Source organism: Dipteris shenzhenensis, chromosome 29, assembly GCF_047967505.1.
Source record: "Dipteris shenzhenensis isolate YYH24624 ecotype China chromosome 29, Dip_SZ_1.0, whole genome shotgun sequence".
Classification (NCBI taxonomy): domain Eukaryota; kingdom Viridiplantae; phylum Streptophyta; class Polypodiopsida; order Gleicheniales; family Dipteridaceae; genus Dipteris; species Dipteris shenzhenensis.
The window spans coordinates 40,735,712-40,760,112 of record NC_141624.1 but is presented as its reverse complement, the minus strand read 5'-3'; the positions used below and the strand labels follow the sequence as shown (position 1 = coordinate 40,760,112).

At 44.1% G+C, this 24,401-nt stretch overlaps 1 protein-coding gene across 1 annotated transcript; it reads left to right on the top strand.

Moving 5' to 3' along the window:
• Nucleotides 1–3,584: 3,584 nt before the first annotated feature.
• LOC147882849 (serine/threonine-protein kinase STY13-like) lies at nt 3,585–14,642 on the top strand. Its single transcript, XM_087400548.1, has 2 exons — nt 3,585–5,055; nt 13,872–14,642. The coding sequence occupies exons 1-2, from the start codon at nt 4,217–4,219 to the stop codon at nt 14,212–14,214; spliced, it is 1,182 nt and encodes a 393-aa protein (XP_087256674.1). The 5' UTR covers nt 3,585–4,216; the 3' UTR covers nt 14,215–14,642.
• The last annotated feature ends 9,759 nt before the right edge of the window (nt 14,643–24,401 follow it).

Genomic DNA, 24,401 nt, shown 5'->3' with positions numbered 1-24,401 from the left:
AATTTTATGTAGTCATGAAAGATTTTAAAAGTCTTTATTTTCCATTGTTTGTGGCACGTAGATAGAATGACAAGAGATAATGCTTTAATTTATTGCTCATACATGTCTTGCACTCATCGATCCAACATCCATCAAGCTTAGATCACGAGTCAAATTGTGACTACCATCCAGGGTAGCAAATTATGGAAGACTTTAGCCAAGAGACAACAGACCTGTTGAAAATTTCAAAGGTAAAAGAAAGGCAAAAAGGGGATATTTCCAATTGTGCATATAATGGAAAATTAAGGCATGGGGATCTAGAGTGCTGTAAGAAAGCATGCAATGCATAGTCAAAAGCAAGTAGAGCCACAACATCCATCCTTGAACCACCCTAGAATACTTATGGCTATGCACCTCCTTTAGATGTGAGCACTTCTTGCAAACAATTAGTTTCTTCAATGTGTGATGAGTGCTTATTCATGGCAAATGTTTTCTTTTCTAAATTTGTGCAATGTGGATATTCCATAAGCATGTTCCATGCCATTCTGATGATGTGGATAAGAAAATCTACATTGGCGAGAAGTCATTGCATATGGTTGAGCTAAGTGTATTTGTGTAATGCTTGATAGATTGTTGAAAACGTGCTAATATATTTTGGGAAACTTGAAAGCATTCTATTGCCACAATTATAGGACACAGATGCCTAATTGGAGTGCATTCTTGTTTTGCATGCTTGATATAAAGTGAAGCCAAATACTAAGTTGCTATATGGATTCCTTAGTTGCTCTAATTTTGTTTAAACCATGTTGCAAACATACATGGTTGGACTAAATAAAAACGTGCGATCCTTACCTATGGTGTTTGAAGTACATAAATTTGAATGTTGTGTAGAGAAATTAGATACTTGGATCATTGTATAAGTTTTTCTTATGCTTATGTAAAACTAGAATGTTGTTGATAGGGTATCTTTTTGTTTTGCATTCTTTGTTGCCTGTAAAAGTTATTCATTCATTGCCGTGCAAGTTTTGCTTATGTAAACAAGAATGGTGTTGAGAGGGTATCTTTTTGTTGTGCATTCTTGTCGTGTATACAGCTTCATAAAAGTTTGGAAGATGGGGGATCTAAAGTTGATATGTTTTGGGATTTCATAAAGCTTAGTTAGGGGCCACAGTTTGGTCCACATTTCAAGTCATATAAATCAACTTAAAAGAATGCAATGTTTCTTAAACATGCCTTTTCTAGGATGGTAGGAGGCTTCCTACTATTTTTACTAGAGGTACAGAGGTTCTTCTTGAGTCTATAGCGTCAAACTGTCCTTTAGGCCATCTTTCTTATTCATGAATTACGCTCTTATTTACAACTATGTCAAGAAGGTGAATGGTCACATCCTTATTTATAGTGCTTTTGATGTTATCCTAAGTAATATAGATGTTCTTGGGAGCTAGTGTTGGCAAGTGGACCTAATATGAGAATGGATGTTGCAAGTGATAGCCACATATTTACCAAAAGGTCCATGACTTATACACCTACACAAGTTGTATCTATGGTCCCCTCTTGGACTCATATATTGCCATCCCCATCGTCCCTCAACAACCACCCCCCCTCACCTCTTCCCTTCCATTTTAGTCAAAGGTGGCACTTCTAAGCCTTGACATGTGCATGTTATGGGGCCACACTATGTATAGATAAATATAAATATAAATAAAGAAATACAAGAATAAATAAATAAATATATATATATACATAGAGAGAGAGAGAGAGCACTACTTTTCTCAAAAGTGAATTCTAGAGAATAAGGCACTCAATTGGGTTTGGGACAAAAAGTTGGGTGATACTAGTATTCAATTTGTTTTGGAAAAATCTATGTTGATTGCCAAAAACAACCAAATTTTGACCATCTGAAGGTACATGCATCAATATAAGCATGCTTTGAAGTTGTGGCTAATTTTTGTTGCTCGAGAATTGCCCTGCTTTGTTAAGGTAGGCTAGTGTCATGAACAAAATGGAAACATGACAGAGAGAAAATGATGTTGGCATCGAAGAACATCACTAAATGCACGAATCTTCATTGGCCCTTCACATACCATGTACACTAGGCGGCTAGAATCGTAAACAATAGAGAATGTGAAGAGCATGAAGCCAAGACGGCTTGAAGAAGATGAAGAGAAGGGAGGTGGAGGCACCTACCAACATACTAACATGTAGAACATATAAAAACTAAACTAACATAATTCTTAAAGGGAAACTAACTAAGAACCAACTAAACTTACTTAGCACTCTAACTACAATTAGCATCCACTAATGAAGTTAACTTGAGCAAGAAGACAAAGATAGAGGGCATCGGCCTTGATTACCCAACCTTCAACACAAGGGTGGGTACACACAGCCTGGTGTTTGCCCTTGCGAGAGACTCAATGGGTGACACCAAGCCAAACACGAGATGAAAAAAAAGAGATGAACTTTTTAAAATACGCAGGGGGAGATTGGTAGGCACGATTGTTAAAACCCTTTGTCAACATCATGAAGTTTGGAATGGGTGGAGGTCTTGGCTACCCAAGCTTATGGGTGCTCCTCGAATTGGACCACAAATCACCGAGCACCAAGTGGCGGCCACTTCAGGCAGTGCCCTACTACACTTGGGCGCTTGTGTGTAAATAACCTAAATCCCATAGACATCTATTGGGTGTCGAATTGGCGGATGCCAATGAAGCCAATGGGAATTTGCACTCATGATACCATGTTTTCACAAGCATCCGGATACTACTCCAAAAAAAGAGCTGGCAAGTGAGTCACATCCAGGTGAACATGTCGTCCAAGACAGTGTTTGTCCAGTAACCTATAGACAAGATTCGAACATGGGTCCCCCCCGACACTTCAAGCACTAGACTAGATCCACTTGATGAAAGCTATGTGTGGCATTTGTGGACTAATGCAAAGACTCATCCACCTCTATGAATCGGCGGATGGACGAACACCCATTTAGATGTTAGAAAGCCATAAATGATCACCATGTGTCATCAAATGGTAGCTAAACTTTTCCAAAGGAGATTCTACAAAAACAATAGAAGACCAATATGTCATCTCCATGGTGACATACGCATTTGGGGACTTCTATGTTAAAAGGGCTCATGTGCCGAGAGAGAGAGAGAGAGAGAGAGAGAGAGAGAGAGAGAGAGAGAGTCTTGGATAGATTGGGCACATGCCCGTCAGAGATAGCATTTTGCCAGTCATGCGGCTTATCTGATGCTTATGGTGGGCACACATGGCTACCAGAGGGTGGCCGAACCGTAGTGAAGTTATGGGCACATGGAATCCGACAGGAGGCAAGCAGTTCAATGTAGTGCAAGATGGAGTGAGCAAAAGCTATGTGATGGGATAAACGGATGACGTGTTGGCCGTAGGAGAGACGATGCCCGATGATGACATGAGCCTGAGCGAGCCGAGAAAAGAGACCAAGAAGCAATGTGAGAGCAAGAGGGAAAGGGGAGAGAGAGAGAGAGGGGAGAGAGAGAGAAGAGGGTTAGGTGAGGATGGGACCCATGAGCTGGGGGGCGGTCCGTCCTCTCAATAAGCAACGAGTCTCTTCTTCTTCTTTTTTCTCTTCTTCGTCTTCCTCTTCTTTCTTTCTTGTTGTAATTTCCTCGTTGATTCGGGGTCATCCTCTTTGCCCCTTTTGCCATTTTTTCTTCGTTTTCCTCTCCATCTCCTCCCATGGACCCTTTCTCCCTCCCCCTTCTCTCTCCCTCTCCCCCCCTTCTTTGATCCCTCCCCTCCCGCCGGCCCTTCTTCCCCCTCTTCGCAATTCCCTGCCTCATTCCCTCAGCCTAGAAAACGGCCGTCTTTCACTTCGTAGAACGAGTGAGTCTCGCATCGCAGAACGCTCATCTTCTGACTCAATTTAGAGGATTTTGTCCGGTGGAGAGCTGGGATCAGAGAGAAGCTCAACTTGTTTTCCTGGATTAGCGGATTTTCTCAAGTCGTAGCATCAGAAGATCTACCAGCTCCGGCATAAATCATCGCAGGGGTTCGTCAGGATCGAATCTCTGTGAGGAATATCACAGGGTTTTCTACGATCGGAGCATTTCTTCAGCTGCTTAGCAAATTCTCTGACAAAGACAGGCGGCACCGAAGAGCGGAGGACAGGGGTTGTCGCAATTAGAAGATTTCATCAGCTGCTTAGCAAGGAAGACGAGAGCAGACGAATATTACTGGGGTTTGTCAGCACCAGCATGCGAGCATGGCAGCCCACGATGGACATTTCCAGATATTCACTGAGCATGATTTGTACCATCGGCTTGGGGAAGCGTCGGACATGTCAGTTGATAGCCAGCAAACTAGCAACGGGGGGTCCATGTACAGCAGCGTGGCATCGAACAATTCCAGAACAACAATGCTTATGCATCCCGATTTGCGGACAAAAACGAGGACGAACGAGAAGGTAGGCCACAGCGTGGTGCACAATAGCAGTGTAACACAGTCTATTGGGGAGGATGCGCTTTCCAACGCGCTCTTAGATGAAAGATATCCTGTGGAGGGGCTTCATGGTTACGATGATTGGACGATTGATTTGCGCAGACTGAATATGGGTGCAGCGTTTGCTCAAGGAGCTTTTGGCAGGCTTTACAGGGGAACTTACAACGGTGAAGATGTTGCAGTCAAGATCCTTGAAAGGCCTGAAAACAACCTTGAGAGAGCGCAGTCAATGGAGCAACAATTTGTGCAGGAGGTCATCATGCTTGCAACCCTGAGGCATGAGAATGTGGTCCGTTTCATCGGGGCTTGTAGGAAGCCCATGGTATGGTGCATCGTCACCGAGTATGCAAAGGGCGGCTCTCTAAGGATGTCTCTAGCGAGGAAGCGAGCGGTGCCCTTGAGGCTCGCGGTGAGGCACGCATTGGATGTAGCTCGAGGGATGGAATATTTACACAGTTTCGGGGTTATCCACAGAGACCTAAAGTCGGATAACCTCCTGATTGCGGACAAGTCTATCAAAATTGCGGATTTTGGAGTTGCAAGGATCGAGGTGCAGACCGAAGGCATGACCCCAGAAACTGGAACTTATCGTTGGATGGCTCCGTAAGCTCTCCAATCCTCTTGCTCTTTGTACTTTATTTGTAATTTTGAGAATAGATGAAAAGTTGTGCATTGGCCTTTTCGTATTCCGCCAATTTCATGGCAAAGCTTCATGTCTTCCTGTAAACATGAATCGCGTAGGGGACGGGGAGAATGCATTTTATTAGGCCCTTTCATGTTTTTACAGTGCTATAAATATAAATAATTGCATTCCTATATCTGAGCAGTACTCCTTTTGAATCGGTCTGATGTTAACGCCTCGTTGATGAATTCTTTGATTCACACTGCGTTATGATTCCCAGTCAGTAAATCATTGCCCTCCTTTATCCAAATAGCCTTGCGAATTTCTGAATTTAGAAGCCCTTCTGGAGACATCTACGAGTTTTCTTGGGAGCATACTTGTTGTCTAAGCTGTGTTTTGCTGAAAAGCTATATTTTTCTATGTTTCTCCCAGGAGCTACCAGTTGCGGATGCAGCTGATGAACCTGAGCTCTACAGTGGATAGGAACTCTGCTTGTGGGTCTGTTAATGGTTAGGAGTGTGCCAGCGTTAGTCCTCGATGGATGTAAACATACTTGTTGCCACTGATGATGTGACTTGGCGTTTCATGTGTATTGATTGAGATCACTATTTGTGGCGGCATATATTTTGTCAAATCGGACAGTAACAGGGTGATTTTACTGTTAGAGCCATCATATTCCCATGGAGTTTTGCATATCATCTTATTCATGTGATAGGGATGCCTTGAATTGCTTAGTCTGAGGTTATGCTAAAGTATTGTACCTTACGGCATGAGTGCGTGTTCTCCAGTATGGGTGAGTCCTGCATAATCCTAGTGGGTATGCTGATAATCATCAGACTCTCCCCAGAGCGTAAATGTGGATTGTTGTGTGGCTGTCTCACTGATGGGAGGTGGGATCCAAAATATCTCGGACAGGAAATTCGAGGGGCCATCTTCAGATCCAAAAGATTTAAAGAACTCTGGGTGCTTGGTGTAAAAAGCACTATGATTGAGAAAGTTACCGTGGGTCCGAGTGCGTGGGACACACCCTTAGACCCACTTGTCCCACCCACCCAGCCAGAGCCTCGGACCCACTTGTCCCAGCCAGCCAGCCAACCTGCTATCCAGCCGAGTCACCGAGGTGGGTGTCAGCCCAGCCGACCAGCTGGTGGGACCCACTTGTCCCACCCAGCCAGCCAGCCAGCCTTGGGCAGACTTGTCCCACCCAGCCAGCCAACCTGCTATCCAGCCTACTCAACGAGGCCAACCAGCTGGTTGGCTTTGGAATGGAGGATGCAGGGCAACCTACCAGCCGATGCCAGGCCTAGCTCTTGGTCACTTGGAACAGGACAGCAGCAACATATCAGACCAGTGCTGACAGCAAATTAATGCCATGGTCAACCATATGGTTGACTTCGGGGCCATATACCTTTGTACTTTCTCATTATCCATTTGCACGTACTCATGTTTGCGTCAGCTTGTTGTTTGCTTCATCGCACTCCACTCCCATTCCATTGCTTCCCGCACCCAACAAAGGGGACCTTCAGCCTCTCCAATAGACTAGCACTGATCTCCAATGCCCCTACATAGAGAATATTTACCTTCTATATTGATTCAAGCTGGTTGAAAACACTAGTCCCAGTTCATTACAACAATGAGGGCTCCTGGGCTGCTCCTGCAATGCTCCTGTTGCTGGTAATTACTGCACCCAAAGCTGCGCCTTTGGCACAGCTAATGGAGGCTTATGTGCTGCTGCTCCAGACCTGATTCCGATGACTGCTCAAAACCAGCTGTGACACTGCTGTACAGCTGCTCCTGATGCTGCCCTTACTCTTTGAACATCTGCTGGTATGTATTGCTTGGTACGTGCCTCAGGTGATTGTAGGATCACTCGAAACCTGCATGGCAGGCTGCCCCAAGTATGGCTGAATGGCCAATGTAGAACACTTCTCCAAAGTGAAGTCAACCTAAGAGTTGACTGAGTCCTAAGGCTAGCCTACAAGGCCATACCAGGGCTAAGTGCTAACAACCCCCCCCCCCCCAAACATGGTATGGCTGAAAGATCTCAGGTATACCTGGAAACTTAATCATGGTTGCACATATTCGTCCAAAACGGATATAGCAACCTATGGTAGTACAGGGAGAACATAACAAATGGTGCCAAGAGTAAGGCATGTTGAAAAGCCTCAAGTTGGGCCGTGGTAGAGCCTTCGTGAAGAGATTTGCTAAGTTTTCCTCCGTGGGAACAGAGGACAACTGTATGTCTCCAGCTGACAATCGCTCTCGAACATAATGATAATGAACCTCAATGTGCTTTGTGTGTTGCATGAATGGACTCAAGTTCAGCATTCATAGCATCCATCCATTCTCTGTTGCCAAAAGCATCCTTATGACATAGTGGCTCTTCATTACAGGCAGTGGCAATCAAAGCTACAGCCAAAAACTAGCCTTGCATCTGTTTGTGCGCACCTCTAGTGCGGACAGGCAAAGGCTCAGCCTGCTTGCTGTCCCTGAGGGTCCCAAAAGCCAACGAGGGACTGATTTTTGCTGTCTCATGACAGCCCGCTCAGATGCATTTGACAGCCTTATCATCAAGCTTAGGTCTCAACTGAGAGGGTAAATGCACATACGCAAGAGACCCAAACACCCGCATGTGAGAAATGACAGGCTTACGACCTGTCCATGCTTCTAAGGGAGTCATGGTCTTCAATGCCCGAGTGGGTCTCAGTTGAGCACATAGTTGGCACACATAATTGCATCCAACCAGAATTTATTGGGCAAAGACTTTCCCTTAACCATGCACTGGCCCATTTCTGTTTTTGTTCTATTCTTATGCTCTGCATGCCCATTCTATTGCAGGGTGTATGGCACTGTGCACTGATGAATGATACCCCGGGCTGCTAAAAATTCAGAAAATTACTCGGACATGTACTCACCTCCCCTTGTCAGTGCAGAAGGTCAAGAGTTTCTCCAACGCTTGAAGGAGAAGACATCTGCCTTCTGATTCATGGGATATATGCAAGTGAACCTGGTGAAGTAATCTATAAAAGAACAAAGTAATAGTACCCCCCAAGTGATGCTGTCTGCATCGGTCCGCACACATCACTATGTACGAGATGCAACTTCCTGGATGCACCAAGGGTCCTGTCCTTCGGAAATAGAAACCTATGCATTTTGCCCAACAAGCAGCCCTCGTATACATGTTTTTAAAGTGCATGTGCATGGGTGGAAGATCTACAACCATGTCATGTGAATGCATCTTCACCAAACTATTGAAGTGGAGATGTCACAATCTCTCATGCCATAGATGTGTATCAGAAATTGCAGATTCAGCCATGGCATTAGCTCCTATAGCAGCGAGTTGATATATGTCAAGATGATATAGCTATCTATCAAGTGTTCCAGTAAGTACAATATAGTTATCGTGCTGATTATCATAAACGGCACAGTGATAACCGTAAAAAAGAATTGTGAAGCCATGTGTGGAGATGGCTGAGATAGAAATCAGATTCTTTCCTCTGGAACATATAAAACCTCTACAAGTGATGGTATCTCCTGACATTGCATTGACAATCACTTGACCAATCCACACAAGAACAAATTCATTGGGATCAGCGAGATGCACATGCACATGCAGTGATTGCCATGAATTGCAAGAGAGTTGTTATACCTCACATTCAGTCTTGCAAAACAGCCAAGGCTGCATGGGACACTTTGGCCAGTCTTTATCAGATACACAATGAGGCCAGAGTTGCTTATTTGAGCAGGCAGCTTGACAATGTTAATATGAATGCAGGGGGCAACCTGGATGCCTATTTGACACATGTCAGGGACTTCAGAAAGCAGCTCATCAATGTCGATGAGGTTGTACCAGACTCATAGGTTGTGTCCACCACACTCGATGGACTCCCTGACTCATATCAGGGATTAGCTACAACTTAAGACTAGTGGCCATGGGTAACCCAAGCACTATTCTTTTGATCAGCTTGTTTTCCTAGGAGGAGAAGAGCCGTCAAAACAGGGCTGCTTCTACTCATGCAGATCAAGCCTTTGCTACTGATCATAGGGGCAAAGGAAAAGGGGGGGGGGGAATTATAGCAAGCCCAAACCTACATCTTGTACCTCATCCTCTTCTTCTCCTGCTGATGGGAAGAAGAAGAAACGCTGCAATTATTGCAAGAAACCAGGACATGACATCTCTTAGTGCCGGAAGTTTATTGCTTCCGAGAAGAAGAAACAGGGACAGCCAGGACAACAAGGTCTTGCTGTCACAAATACTACAGGTGCTCATGTCACAAATATAGAGGCAACCAATCTTGCCCATGATGAGTGGGCATTTCTTGTGGAGTGTCATTATAATCCTACTTTGCATGATTCAGCTTTTGCAGTCTCAGATTCTGCCTTAGACTAGTACTTTGATAGTGGTACTTCAAAGTACATCACTCCCTGCAAAAATCTCTTTCACACATTGAGTGGCATTCCAAAGGGGGGCATAATGTAGATCTGAAATGAAGCTGTGTATACAGCATTCAAACGACAAATGTACAACAAATTCGATTGAATGAAAACCTGGTGTGGACGACTGATTTGCAAATTGATGTTTATATGGAAGATTTGTGACAATCGCATGTTGTACATTCAAATCTTCAAAAAGTAGAGTGTATGTAAATTGTACGGATGATTGCATGCAGTGTCAAAGATTATACGATGATTTGTCCACGATTGTAGTCTTGTACGTGGAATGGTGGGAGTGATGGTTGTATGGGCAACTTTTGCAAATTGTACCGATGGTGACGGGGCTAAGTTACCAGAAGTTGCTGAAGCAATGAGGCTATTCGAGACTGCTTGGAAGAGAACCCACAGCAAATTGCTACAGATCTACACAAGGGGGAGCAGACTGGATCCAAAAGCTGCTCTGATATGGCCTTGTAGGCTAGTCCTAGGACTCAGTCAACTCTCAGGTTGACTTCACTTGGCAACCATATGGTTGACTGGCCTTGTATTTTCTCGTTATCCATTTGCAAGTACTCACGTTTGCTTCAGCTTGTCGTTCGCTCCATTGCACTCCACTCCCATCCCATTGCTTCCCGCACCCAACACCCTCTTCGTGGGGGATTGTTGTTTCTCCCTTGTTTATAAGCTTTGCTTGCATGCCCATTTCTCCTTTTGCTAGCCTTTCGAAGAGGCTAAAGGTCCCCTCCTCTTTGGGGATCATTTGTATGGTGGTCATGATCAATGTTGTTTTCTAGCGTGTGTTGGGGAGATATTGGGCTATCCATAGACTTGCTTTGCGAATGTTTACTTGTATCACTTTATTTAGCAGGTAATTCATTTTATGGCATCAACAACCTATGTCCCAATTCCAAGCTTTGGTGATTGAAAATCGGATGGAACCAAGTATTCAATTTGAAAGTTGAAGGTCAAAAGTTTGTGTGTGTTATGGAAGCTTCGGAAGGTAACTAATGGGACACCTAGTCAAAGCTGGTAGATGTCAAGATGCCTAATGACATGTGACGAAGGTGGGTTCAATGAAGGCACATGGGTGGGTGAACAAATAGGTGATGAAGGGGGTAAAATGGGCTAAGCTAGTGATAGCCCTAGGGGCAAATGAGGAAGTAGGGTCACAGGTGGGGGAACGCTTTTACTTCTAGAGGAGTTTTTCTTGCAAAAGCTACCATATCCAAGGATTTTGCCAAAACAGTGTGGGAGTGAAAGCCCTCATTGACAAGAAGGTGTGGCCTTATGTGCACAACAATGTGCCGCCCACGTGCGCTTTGATCTCAACACCGTCAACTCGACTTGATGAGAAAAAGGCTCTCAAGCATTGGTGTCCAAGCTCTTTGAAACATCAGCAAGGAGTGAGAGCGTACCTAGAGTACCTAGCCAACTTTGACACCCATTAACATTGACAGGACACCATGGTGGCACGTAAACGTGCCACTCAATTTGATGAGTTGGGAATGCAACTAGCCAATGAACTCAAGAAAGAGAGCGCCTTATATGATCATTGATGATTATTGGCCTATCTTGGAAGGGGAGGTCTTAGTAACGTTTTTGGGGTAGCAGACACCAAATTCGTTTGGATTTTTTGGAAATTTGCTTGGTCTTTTTGGGCAGATCAGGATTGGACTTTCGCCATGCTTAGTTGAGAGGGGCTGTTGAAGTTGGACAGATTCCAATTCATGAACCGTGGGAACTCGAGTTTATTAGTGACATAATGCCCATCCTCCGATTTGCAAGCTGCCCACCACACATGGCTCACCTCACCCCCCTGTCGAAACGATCCTGCCACATTTTCAATACCGGGATGGAGTCCCCCCTCTCTCCTCTTCTGAAAATTTGCATTGCTAAACATAGACTTGTTTTTTGTGGAGTGCAACAGGACTGCTCCTAACTAACAGAAGTGTAATTGCATTTGCACATGAGGCAAAACAAAAGAAACCGAAGTTGTCAAAGGGAGCCTTGGCCAAAGCACGGAGTCACATGCACAGAAGGATGCATACGTTGCTTTTCGTCGCTTTTTCTTTGTAGAGGACATTCCTCATTGGAAGGTGAGGAATCCTTAACTTTTGAAAATGGTTCGTGCGATTGGCCAAGTTGGCCTAGCTTCAAGCGTCCAGGCTTCCATCCTACAAAGTTTTGCGCACGAAGGAGCTAAATAATGAAGTGGTATATTCATGTGAGAGAAGTGAAAAAAATATGGATGCAGCCATGTGTGTGATGGCTAGTTTGACACTCGGTGTTGGTCTATCATTAATATAATGGTCTCATGCATTGTTGGCTCAGCCTTCTGGAAGTCAATGGATACAAGTGGGCAGTATAAGTCAGGGGGCTATATTTTTGGGATATTGATAGATGGCATTCTCAATGTTGGGGCTGATAATGTGGTGCAAGGATGCACGGACAATGCATCTAACTGTGTGTGAGCAGGAGAATTGGTGGAGGAAGAGTGGTCCCATATTTTTTATCGTAGAATGTACTTGCCATCGCCTTGACCTTTTGTTTGAGGACATTGTATAGCTTGAATGGATGAAGCCAGTGTTGCCACATGCCAAATTGTGATGTTTGTTACTTGGAAGCACACTGTTTTTGCATTCTATAGAATTTCAGCAAAAAGAAATTGGTAAAACCTTCACAAACTCGGTTTGAACTTTGCATACATGTTTATCATATTAGCAAGCTTGTTGGATAATAGAGTAGACAATGGATTGCGCCGCATGGTTGTCAGTGAAGAGTATTGCAAGGAGGTGTCACGCTTTGCGAAAGCACAACTGGTGTCTTGCATTGTTTGGGTGCTTCATTATGGCAGGATGCAAGAGTGATTGTAAAGATATGTGCACCTATTTTGAAGATCCTTCGCTTGGCTATAGGGAAGGGGCTACTAGGGGCTTGTATATGAGCGCATTGATCAAGTAGTTGAGAAGATACAAACTATAGGTTGACTCCTCAAAGTTGGCTGATGTTAGAGCCTTGTTGTTCGTAGGTGGGGTATGATGCCCTTCCCATTGCACGCATCTGGTTTTGTTCTCCATTCTATTTGGAGAGAGAAAAATCAAGATGGTTATAAGGAGGTTTTGTGTGAAAATGGATGCTACGGAGATGTACACAAAGTATGATGTTGAGAGACATGGCATCTTATGTTATGAGTGAGATATTTACAAATCCATGTCAGCTACATTTGCTTGTGCAATTGCGAAGGATGAAAGGAGTATGTACCAAAGGCGAAATGGTCGGAGACGTTTGGGGCTCACACACCAAAATTGTATCAATAGGCTCTTCGAGTGCTCTTGCAAGGCACATGTGCTTTTACATGTGAGAGGAATTGGAAACATTCTCTCTTATCCATACTAAAAGAAGGAATAAGCTCCTTCCAAAGAAGTAAGAGAATTTAGTGTACATCCATCTAATGTGTGTCACATCTCCAAAATCAAGGAAAGTGGATTCGAGAAGATAGAAGTAACCTTTCGATATGATCGACAAGGAGAAAGATGATGAGAGGCTGCTTGCTTTGCAAGAGATTACAGAGGGAGAAAGGAGATTCCAGCCCCTCTTGTTATTACAGGAATGCTGGGTGCTGCTGCAACTTCAAGCAGCTCTAGTCTTTTGGAGTCCCATTGCAAGGAAGATGCAGATGATATTGATGAGGAGGAGGAGGATGACATAATTATCCTTTTATATCCTGAGTCGATGTATCACCACAAAGTTTTTATTTAACTTCATTGCTTGGGCCTAATTGACGATTTCATATGCTCTGTTTGTGACACCACTAAATACAGTGGAATGGTTTTGCATTACATGAATTTTTTTTTCCCCAATATAGGTCGGCAGAAGTTGGTCAGTAGTAAATTCTTTCATAGAGTGTGGCTTTCATAGAGTCAGCGTGTTTTTCTTAACATTCTTTGTTAATTGTGAATCTGTAATTTGTTTTGGTTTATCCTTGAATGAACAGGCTATCCGAAGCTCTGTTTTCATTGAATTGTGGTTCTTCTCTACTTGGCTGAACGCTTCTATTGGTGCGATTTTGGATACGTTTGAATTATATATGGATTACAAAGATTTGTCAAATGTGAATGACTTCTCAACCAAATTGCCACCCTCTTTGTGGAATTCTGAAGTATGATCCTGGGTCTACATTAATCAGTTCTTCCTCTTCCTTTTCTTTCGTGCTAGGTCTTTGGGGGGATGTACAGGCTTATGGGCTATAGGTGCATTAACTTTCATTTACTGGCAGGCTAATCATAGGTTGCAATTCATTACAAGGTCTGAAGATATTCAGGGAAAACCATGTTCTGTGCTAATACATTTATTGTGGCTACAGGGAAATGATACAACATCGGTCTTACAATCATAAAGTGGATGTGTACAGCTTCGGGATAGTTCTATGGGAGCTCATAACTGGAAATCTTCCATTCCAGAACATGACTGCAGTTCAGGCAGCATTTGCAGTTGTGAATAGAGGTGTGAGACCTACAATACCGGCAGATTGCCCCCCAGCCCTTTCACAGATTATGACTCGCTGCTGGGATGCAAATCCAGATGAAAGGCCATCTTTCTCTCAGGTTGTGAAACTTTTAGAAGATGCCCAGCAAGTAATTACCAAATCAGTGGGGACTGCAAGGTTTCGTTGTGGCTGTTTGACACACCCTCTTACGAAAGATTAAGAACATGGCGTATCTGTACACTGTGTCCCAGTGACCTGCTCTATCGTATAGAACCAAAGTGGTCTTTTAGGGTTAATTCAAGAATTGGTCATGTATTCTATTCCCCACACCGTAAAGCTGGGGAGAGGTTTTTTTGTCTGGCTTTTCCTATATTGATAGACTCAAGAGTCCAATTTATATTTTGATGGTCTCTTTACTCTCTTAGTAAGTGCTTTGCCTTAATAATATATAAGAATAGGACTCTCTCTCTCTCTCTCTCTCTCTCTCTCTCTCTCTCTCTTTTGGGGTGTGGGATGGAGTACAATAAAAGCAGTGGCTTTGGCACAACTACCAAGCTGCAGGGCTTTTGACTATTTTTGTTCTTTTTTTGGGGGAGCTTTGAGATTTTATATGGTGGCTTTGAAGTATGATCTAGAGGAATTTTTCCAGCTATATCAATCTTGTTAAATGAGAGGGAGGTCGCTTTGCTAATCCTCAAAGGATGATATGCCAAGAAAATTTCATGGCTGGCTGATGGAGTATTACAGGATTTGTCATTCAATCTTTGGTGGTGCAATTGTTTCAAATTTTATGCAGGTTGGTTGCCCTTCCCCCCCCCCCCCCAAGGCCCCCGGCGCCACCAAAAAAAAGAGAACAACACACACACACACAGAGAGGAAAAATATGATATTCGGTCCTTTGTTTTTGTAGTCTGTTGTGTGGCCTCTGCAGGGTCTGCCCATTCTTCAGCATTTTTGAAAACTCTTTCTTAATATAATTCTGAAAAACTCTGCAGCATTTTTGAATGCTCTTTTTCAAAAGCTTACTCTGACGAGCTTTCAAAAGAAAAGTGGAGGAGGGTGCAAAAATGGTTCTGAAGATGTCAATAAAGGTCCAAATTGTCTAGATCAAACAGGAGTAAGTTTTCCGGGCTGTCTATATTAAGAATCAGTATCACCTATCCGAGTGTGCATGTGCATGCATAGTGGGGAGCACGGATAGCCTGCTTGACAACCTTTCCTAGAGTTGAAACTTGCAGAGTCCAATCCACCAAAGCTGCGTTGAAAGCCTTTCCTTTCGCTCTATACAATTGTATGTGTCAAGTCAAAGGTCAACAATGGCTGAGCTTACTCATTCTTAGACCTGAGAAGAATTTATCTCTACTAGCGTGTAGGCCAGCACACTATTGTGTATTTTTTGCAAGAGGGGCGAGAGAGAGAGAGAGAGAGAGAGAGAGCATCCCTAGAAGACGAAGTTCAAAGAACAACATGAGAAAGTCATAGTGGATAAGGCATTAAATGATGGTGAAAAGGGAGGAGATAACTAATGAGGCGTTTAACCCTTGAGTAAAACTAATAGGGATTAAGATGGCAGCTTGTCATGTAGTTAAATATAGGCCCACCAATGAGTGTTTTATCCTTGAGTAACAAACATCACACATTACCTTAATCTAGATTGAACAGGAGCCTGGTAGCCACAAAAGGAACCATTAAAACTATAGGTGTCTAGAAACCAAAATTGAAACTAAAATGGAATTTTTTTTTAAAGATGTTTCCTCGGAGGGAGGGGAATAAAAAACCATGAGCTTTTTGTGAGTCTAAGTAGGTCCCATATAAATCTTGTTTGTCTAGGATCCTATCTAGAGTCTTGGCATTTGCGAAACACGAGCATCTTGTTATTCTTGCTTTGCTTCATAGGATGACCTTGTACGTTATGAGGTTGTCGAGTGTTGTGATGATGCGACTTAAGTGGGGTGTTTGTGTGTCCAAGTTTTTGTAGGTCTAGTACCCATGAAATGGATTGGAGATCTTGTGTCCTCTTCCTTCCAAGTCTACGATTGAATACCTAGTACATCAAAACCCAAAATGCAGTAAACATGCCATCTCCTCTTAGCTACTTAACATACTCTTTTAGCCATCATCTAAAGAAGAGATTGCTTTCAATCTTGAATTCTTGAATGATGGCTTTTCTTTCTTTATGTTGTTCATATTCCATTTTTGTTGCCTTTGTAATAGTGCCTAGTTCAATTCGTTGCTTGTAGAGATGGGAATTCTTGACCTTTAATTGACATGGGGTTATTTTTAAGCCTTTGTAATTGTTAAGGAAATTATTTTTCATTGTATTCCTGCACAAGATATTAATCTTTATATGAGATCTTGCTCAGATGAGACCTATAGTGACACTCTTACAATTGATAACACTATTGCGTATAAAGTAAGTAACATTGCGCACAAGCAACTTCTCTTTAAAATTAAAGGTCTAAAACTTTTTAAAATCACCATTGTACAGTATGGCTATGGAAAAAAACCATCAAGAAAAGAGGTAAATTTAAGATTAGTTTCATAGAGATTTGGAAAGCTGTCAATAGTTAATAATTTTAAAAAAGCACACTACGTAGTCCTTATGGTTTGCCTTGTAGTCGAAGGAATTACAAAGTTGGGTAGATTTTGTTAAAGTGATATTCCAAGAAAGATGAACTTTTGGAATAGCTACACAACTGAAAAGTGTACATGCATTCTCTCACTCTGCGAATTCTTTTGAGTATCAATACCAGCATTTTCATTATAATCAAGATCATTGTCATCATTGGATGATGAAGTAGATGATCCATCCTCCTTGACACTATCAACAAGAACATTCTCTTCATTCCTGTGAAGTCCTAACGTCCTTCCATTTGCAAGCATGTGAGTCTAGAGGAGGAACCATCAAGATGTGTGAAAGAGTGTCTATAGTCTTCTTCCTCAACGCTTCCATCATTTGTTTTGTAAGTTGAAAACCATAAACAAGTATGCATAGAAACGATTTCAAAAGTGGGGACGTGGAATTCATGGGTTTTTTTAGTGTGGCAATGCATCCAAGGGAGAAGAAATACATTGTGGTGGTGATTGACTACACCACAAAGTGGGCTAAAGCAAAATCCCTCAAGGACAACACAACCCATAGCACATTGCATTTTGTATGATAATGTCATATGTTGATTTGGGTGCCCCATCAACATCATATCAGGTCAAGAATTCACTTCATAAATTCGATCGTTGTTGAGGTGATGGATGAAGGAATTCCTCATTCAATATAAGAAATCGACCACATATGCCCCACGTGCGAATGGTCTAATCGATGCAACCAACAAGGCCCTCAAAACAATTCTCGATAAGAAGGTGAATGAAAACCAAAACAATTGGGATCACAAATTATCGACATCACTATGGGCATAACACACGACATTCAAATTCACCATGATGCACACCCCCTCCTTGCTAGCATTGGATTGAAAGCAATGGTACAAGATGAATCCCTCATATTGAGTCTTCATTTGGCCACATAACATACCAATGGCCAAGAAAAGGTAGTCATGAAGTGCCTAGACAAACTTAACTACCCTGACAAAGTGTGAGTTCAAGTAGATTAGATCCAAGGCATAACCCAACAAAGGAGAAAAGCATGGCATGATTGCCACATCAAGAAGAAAGTACTCAAAGAGGTTATGCTAGTAATCATGTATAGTGCTCCCTTAGGGGCGATGAAGCAAAAACTCTAGCATCGAGGATGGGTTGGACATTTTTGAATTAAACACTACTTTGAAAATGATATAGTCACCCTATCGACTTGGAAGGAAATGAACTACCAAAAGTGCATCAACGGAATGAAGACAATGATTTTATAGATGAAAGTCAGGTTCATACAGGCCACAGTCACATTCGTACATGCTAAAGTCCTGATAGATGTCCCAATGAGCCCAAAGACTGAGGCCAATCCAAAGCCTTTGATGAACATCCAATCAGATCATCCAAATAGGCTAATGAGTAAAGGAGGTGCTGCATTGGAAATGAAAATGGTCTTGAAATGGAAAAATACCAAGATAGATTGCATAATTATGGCAGAATGATGAACCATGGGCTGCATGAAGTGATAAGTAGAAGGAGGAGGGGGGAAGAAGTGACAGTTGACAAGAAGTGGGAAGGATGGCAAAGACCCCCCACAATAACTACATAAAGACCCAAAGGGGGGAGAGCATAGTCTACATGTCATACTTCTAGGGGAAGCTCCACCTCTTCTCCTCTGCAACCCCTTCCAACTTCCAAGTCCCTTGGGGCATTAGGGGAATTTTGGACTCAAAAAGGGCCTCTTGGATTAGGCACTTGAGAAATGTGATTAAGAAACTAGCCAATAGGAAGGCTTGGGAAGTAAAAGAATGGAGGATTCTTGTTTGGCCTCTCATTGGTGGAGAGAATGTCCTTGGTCCCCACTCTCTCTCACTAGCCCCCCTTTTGTCCCCACCCCCACTTGGGGCATTTGCTCACCCATTTGACTTTTGGGGGGGCCCCTACTCTCCCCCTCCTTGGCAAACGTGCAGCTTCACGCAACTTTTCCATGGCTCTTGTTGTGGTGTAGAATCCCCAACAATCTCTTCCTCCTCTCAACCTTCCTTCTCCCAAGCTATCCCCTCCTCTCAACCTCTTCCTTGTCCCAAGCTATCCCCTGCCCTCAAACCTCTTACTCCTCTCAATCTCTTCTTCCTCCCAAGCTATCCCCACAAACCCCTTCCTCTTCTCAAGCTACCCCCACAAACCTCTTCCTCCTCTTAAGTTATCACCACGAACCTCTTCCTCCTCTCAACCTTTTATTCTTCTTAGCTTGCTCACCCTCTCCCTCCACCACTCTTCATGGCCACCACAAAGAGAAACTTGTAGAGCACTTGGAGGCACTATTCTTGCAATATGGCAAGATCTTCAACAATAAGGTGGATTGGGCATTCCTACTAGGAGCACACCTTGTTTCAAGCTTGCATGGTGTGGACATGGATCTCGAATACCAAGAAATGACCTATGAAGAGGTTTTGATAGAGGCAATTGAAGATCTGGAGGAAATGATTAAAGGAGAGGGACACAAACCGATTCCTATGCCCCCAATCTTGATTCCACCCCTGGCTCCCTCAACCCCCTGCCAAGACTAGCTACATACCTTGTCTTGCCAACCTCCTTGTTCTTATAAGATGTAACCTTCTCTCCACATTATAAAATACACAAACTTTATTTGAAGAATTCTCCACGTTCAAATTTTGTTCGTCTTCTTTATGGAGGTGAAATTTATTTATTTTATCAAAGTCATGGCAATGCACCTATCTCATTAGTATCTATGTTAACTGTTGTCTCTGTGCTAACAAGGACTTAGGTAGTACAGAATGTGTGTGTAGAGTAGTGGCAATGCTCTGCTTGTACTTGCATAAGGCTAGTAATAATCTCTCTTAGGAATCCTCAACATGAAAGTTCTACTTGCAACTTCTACTTGCAACTCCTACATGCAAGTCCTACATGCGATTCCTACATGCATGTTCTACATGCAACATGTGAGTTCAAGATGCAACTCCTACATGCAACATGCAACTTGTAACTCCTACATGCAACTTCTATATGCCTCAACCCTTAGCCTCCATGATCTACGAGGGAGATGAGTTCTCCACCATGTACTCTACCCTGAACCTTGGATCCTCCTTCTAAACCTTGAACCTCTTCTAAACTCTGGAACCTCTCTTTGAACCTTGGAACCTCCTTCTAAACCCTGAACCTCCCTCTGACCCTTAAACTCCTCCTAAACCCTTCAACCCCCAATGAAGGCGAAAGCCTTCATTACCCCAACCATGAAGATGCATGTCCCTTTCACATATGCATGCACTATGTTTGCGTACCTGACTCAAGCCTATGTCTCTCACTGGAATACGACTCGAGGTCCTAAGCTACACTTATACTACAAACGACAACACCGATATATTAGTAGGTGACAAAAAGCCTCGGAACCCTGCAGGAAAGAGCCAACAGTTGGCGCCGTTGGCGGGGAGACTAGCATCTCAAGTAACAAGTAAGCATATGCAAGTATGTGTAAAAATTGAACTACTACGAACTTTCATGAACATAACACTCAAGGGCAAGGAGAGTAAAATTTTTTTCCAACTCTAGCCAAACATATCAACCCTAAGCATTTTACTACCTTAAGAAATTTTCTTTATTTCTTAAAAAGAAGACACTTGAAGAACAAATTAAGCTAGGTAATGGACACAAATGCGTAGAGCTTGCAATTTTGTTCATTTCATGTTTTTACAGAAGAGCGATCCGAGGTAACCATGAAAAGTTATGGCCCAGGAAGAGTTTAGGGTTTAACCCTAACCTTGCACCCATTCCTATAAAAACCCACTCCACCCCCTCATTCTCCTTCTTTTACATCTAGTCTCCATCCTCTTCCCCATTCTGAGCCTTACGCAAGACCCTCCTCCCTCTCCATCGGCCACCACCCTACTCCCATCCTCACACCACCCTACTCCCATCCCTACGCAAGACCCTCCGCCCTCTCCATCGACCATCACCACCCTACTCCCATCCTCACACGGTGAGTTATTTCGAGCCTTTCTTGTAGTGATAACCTAGCCATCCACCCACCGTCCATTCACCCTCAGTAATCCCGTTACATCAAGAAAGACTTGGAGAGTGTTAAGATGACCATCTCTTCGTCCCTTTAGAATTTCGTCAAAATTTTTCGTCCATCAAGTTCCCCCCCAACCCTCTCCACCACCCCCTGTGCCCCCCCCGCCCCCCCCCCCCCCCCTTCTTCACTCCCTCCACCCCCCCTCCATTTCCCCCCCCCCCTTCCATCCTCTCTACCCCCTCCATTCCCCCCGTCCCCCTTCACCCCCTCCAACCCCATTCACCCCCTCCATTTCTCCCCCCCCCCCCCTCTCCTCCACCCCCCCCCCTCTCCACCACCCCCTCCATTCTTCCCCCCCCCTCTCCACCATCCCCTCCCACCCCCCCTCCAAACTCCCCCCCTCTTCCCCCCCCCCCCCCCCACCTGCCCCCCCCTCTCTCTCTCTCTCTCTCTCTCTCTCTCTCTCTCTCTCTCTCTCTCTCTTTCCCCCCCCTCCCCTCACTGGCCGCTCCTCTCCCTATCTAATCTAAGGGCTTGTTAAGCCCTTGCTTAAGGCAAGGCAAGGCAAGGCCCGATGGCACGCTCGCCCTGCCTCTTGCACCCTCCTGCTCGCCAACTCGGCAATGCTTGCCTCGCGCTCGCCCTGCTTGCGATAGCTCCGCCTCCTCCGTCCTCCATCTGGCAGCACCCGCCATGTGGCGACGCTCGCCCCACACTCCTCCCTGCTCCACCAATTGTTTGCCTACCCTGCCTGCAGACCGCCAACCACCGCTCCAATGCTACGCCCTCCCTCCTTCTCCAACCCTCTCCACTCCTCCTTACCTCCCCTCACCACCCCCCCTCCCCTCCTCTCCACACTCCCCTCTCCCTCGGCCATGACAAGCCCCCCCCCTCCTCTCACTAATCTGCCACCCGACACCCCCCCCCCCTCGTTTTTTTAAATTTCTTTTAAAAAAAACTCTAAACCCTAACTCGTAGACTAACCTAGGTTTATATAGGGTTAGGGTAGACTAACCTAGGTTAGGTTAGGAAAACCTAGGTTTAGTTAGTTAGGTTCTAGACTAACTGTACTCCAGTTAGTGGCCTAACTATAGTTAGTTGACCTAACTACAGCTAGTTAGGATAGTTACTATAATTACACAGTTATATTAACTAGCAACTAGCCTAACTTCCCTAGTTTAGTTAGTCCACCCCAGTTAGAGTTTAGGACCATTCACACCATACTTAAGGCCAAGGACCCCCCCAAAAAGACCCCATTTTACCCCTACTTCAACGCTTCGTATCTCACCTGTTTGGGACCCAAATTGGACCACGTTTGAACCACAGTTTCACACACAAAAACACCACGCTATGGAACATTTTTCCAGCCCATTTCACACCATTTTGGCATCCCTAGCACTCGTTAATTTATGCCCCCGTGTGGGCCTCTTTTCGTACTAATTTGCTTGTATATTTTCATCGTGACCTCCGATCGACGATTCTTTGCACCGGCACATTTTCCTACACACGTGGGATAATCCTAGGCACATTATTAACACGATGGTCCCTACAACACTCCCAACACAACTACATCAACACCTGCACTTGCGGGCAGAGACACCCATTGCACCTGCATGTAGCTGCGCTTTGCCTTTGACACCAACGCTCGCCAAATCCGCATACAACTCCGTTACAACCATCGCCTTCAACAATCCTCTACCCCGATTCCCCCCCTGAAATTCAAGAAATCCCTTTGACTCCTCCTCGACGCAACATGGCCGGGTGCCATCGCAATGATTGGGATATTGACCTTGATGCGGAGGGGAACAATTTCTTTAATCACAACAATTTTTGCAACAATAATAACAATCAAGATAGGCATCCCCTAAGCAAACTCAAACTTTCCAAATATAATGATAGGGGCGATCCAGCCCGATTTCTCCAGCATTTTGATGCGGCATGCCAAGCAGGTGGAGATCAATCCAATGAAACCAAAGTTGCCTGGTTCCCATGGCCTTAACATATGAAGTGTTAGAATGGTACCTAGACCTCCTAGCGGAAGAAAGAGTCACATGGGATGTGCTGCAAACTGGATTCAAGAGGCACTTTCAAATGGAGAGACTACAAGATGATCCTGCTCTCCAACTAAGCAAGCTCAAACAAGGTCATCGAGAAGATGTACACACGTACCTAGGCAAGATGAAATGCATAATTACCAAATGTGACCAATGCCGCGATGCTAAGTACCTCACGGCCTGGTTCATTGTTGCAGGATTAAGGAAGAAAATCCGCAAAGACATGAAAAAGATTAGGAGTTACGAAACATTCAGTGCTGCTCATGCAACAGCCATTGACATCGAGGATGGGATGACTAACTCTGACACCAACAGTGATGATGGAAGATCCAGTGCACAAGATAAGCGCTCTAAAAAGAAAAAATCCAAGTCCACTGCCAATGAAGATTGCCTAGAGGCCATGACCATGAACCTAAAAGAAGAAATGATGCAGGCCATGGAACAAAAGCTTCACACCTCAAACTTATCCACAGTGAGAAAATGTATGGTGCCCACATTGCATGGCCAATCATACAGCAAATGAATGCCCCGTCCCCTAAGAGCTAGGATCACTGCACAAGCAAATCCACCGCCAAGGTTGTGGTGCCATATCTGCGTAGTCGGTGACCATGATGAAAATAGTTATATCTTCGACATGCGCAACCTGCCTCAACCTCAACAATACCAATCGGCACCCATGCCAGTGTACAAGCAACCGGCACTTGCACAAGTCCCGCAATTACTTAGGAATCCGAATCCATGACCATATCCAAGAGCATCAAATCCAACTCCTTAGGTAGTTCCAATACAACAACTGCAAGCCGAGGAAGTAGACTCACCATTCGAGTATGAAGCTGAGTATCCAGTGACGCAATGCCAGTCCATGAGCCACAAGGGGAGCTAGTGCCAGATCAACAATATAACTATTGTACCCAAGTGACTGAAATACCATTAGAACAACCCCCAACAAGTACTACAGATAAGGATGGTATATCAGTAGTATCACCAATCCTCATCACCATTTGTCATTCTCCATCATCAAGCTAGCCAAATGATCCAAATGTCCGAACTATTCACTAGCTTGGCCAAGGAGGAACATGCACAAGAATTGGACACACAGACTGCAGCAGTAATCGAAGACCAATTCCAAGCAATCGCCAAAGAGGTCAAGGCACTTCGGGCACAAATAGATGAGAAGGAGATTGAAGAAGTGCGCATGAACCAAGTTCTCCAAGCTCAAGAGAAGGCACTAAGGGAGGTGACCTCTAACCTCCACCAAAAGCCAAATACAGCTGACAACAGCAGTACAAGCTACGGTAATCCTATAGACCTAATATAACTCCTTGACCTCCACACATGCTCAGTAGATGGAGGCACTGGCACAAGCTCGACTCACTCTAATCCACAAAGAAGAAGAGCTCCAGGATTGCCGAGACAAGCTTGAAGACATGCAACAGTCTTTGGCAATATGCACGTTTAGAATTAAAGAGCTTACAAGGGGTTGTAGAATCTTAAAGGACCAGCTCACTACCACTAAAGAGGTAAGCACTTCACAAGCACAAGTCTTGGATCAATGGTCCAATACCACTCAACAAGCGCAGGTCACCTTGCAAATGAGAAAGCTTAAGGAGGAATATACATCCATTTACCATAAATTTAAAGAAAAAATGGATGAGATGCAATCCCAAAAGATAATCATCTCCAAGCTTAATGGAAGACAACATCAATGAAGTCCCACTACAATGCATAATGGTGGTG